The sequence below is a fragment of the Trypanosoma rangeli genome (genome assembly GCF_003719475.1).
Source record: "Trypanosoma rangeli strain AM80 chromosome Unknown Tra_15.4_contig_00892, whole genome shotgun sequence".
In the NCBI taxonomy this organism is placed as follows: Eukaryota; Euglenozoa; class Kinetoplastea; order Trypanosomatida; family Trypanosomatidae; genus Trypanosoma; species Trypanosoma rangeli.
Genome location: NW_021706590.1, coordinates 1 through 1336, shown reverse-complemented (window position 1 = coordinate 1336; position 1336 = coordinate 1). Strand labels below are relative to the sequence as shown.

At 51.7% G+C, this 1336-nt stretch overlaps 1 protein-coding gene across 1 annotated transcript; it reads left to right on the top strand.

Annotated features, from left to right (window-relative positions):
- Positions 1-378, top strand: TraAM80_10319 (retrotransposon hot spot (RHS) protein; the record flags this gene model as incomplete). Its single annotated transcript, XM_029386947.1, has 1 exon — positions 1-378. A coding segment is annotated over one exon (378 nt), but the record flags the coding sequence as incomplete, so codon positions are not given.
- Between the last annotated feature and the right edge of the window lie 958 nt (positions 379-1336).

Genomic DNA, 1336 nt, shown 5'->3' with positions numbered 1-1336 from the left:
ACACGCGATACGACTGAAGAGGAGCAGGCGGGGTACTGGAGAAGAGTGCAGAGACGCATGGATGACGTCGGACCGATTCCACAATGCATCTTCGATGACGATGAATATGAGACCCGCGTGCGTGGCGCCAATAACGTCCTGGTACGTATCGACGCCTCAAATGCTGTACATTATAAGACGGCTGGAGGCATGGGAATGTGGCCCTCGAATGACGCTTCTCACAAACTTGTGAAAGCTGTCAGGTTAATAACACAAAGCGGCTTTGAGGCGTTTGTTAACCTGCCGGCCTGTTTTTCTCTTGGAAACAAATTAATTGCAAGGTTGTTTGAGGTGGATGGGGAGAATGACGTTATTTATCGACTATTGACGAACCGTTGAGTGTTGTTACCGGACATTTTGGGGCGGTGCACTCTGCACGCATTCCTGCGTAGAGTCTTTGTGGAAAATGTAATGCCGGGCCTGTCGTCGCGCACGCAAATGTAGCGGGCAGCAATGAGCGTGAGGACCCTCGGGCCATTGCGGCATTTTGGAATCAGCAGGTGCGTCAGTGCGAGGTAGCGGTATCAGCTGAGAATTTCAGAAGTGAACGACAAACCCAACGTGGGCGGCAACCAGAGGGAGAAGGAAAAGGAGGAGGGGAACAAGCAGCTTGAGTTTACTGGTGAAGTATTTTAGGGAGTATGATATATTGCCGAGTGTGTTTGTGTGTGGGTAGGAGGCGCACTTAGGGACTCGCTCTGCCGTGCGCCAAATGATTATTTGGCCAGCGCTACCACAGCAGCACCTTTTTTTTTGTGTGGTTGCGAGAAAAATTGTGTGGGGAATGATGGCGCCTTGTGGGTATACGCTGGCAGTATTCGATTGGTGATGTCTCCTCGCTGTTCCCAGTTTGTTGCTGCAGAGAGTTTGGGCGAGAGGGTAAGTTTTGCATGCTGAGTGGGCTCACCGGCAGGAAAGCAAATGCGGCGGCCACCACAGTCCAGAGGTCAGGGGCAAACCGAATTATTGTGAGTGCTTTTGTGCCTTGGCGTGATGTTTTTCCCTTTTGTTTTTTGGGTGCCATTGTTTTTGGTTGGCGTGCCGCTCCAATTGGTGGTGCTGCATGCACCGCTGAGAGCCTCGAGCAAACACCGTTGGCGTCTCTCTTTTTGTTGGGTTGCCGTCCTGGGCGCATGCGCCTCTTCCGTCTTGTTCGGGCTGCACGCACTGACCGGACAGTCTGATACTACGGCTGCGCTGGCGTCGCCCTCGCTCTTGGGCCGAACGAAGCAGCAGGAAACGGTGATGCATGCGTTGGTTTATTTTGTATTGTTTTTATTGTTTTTTTCAATATTAT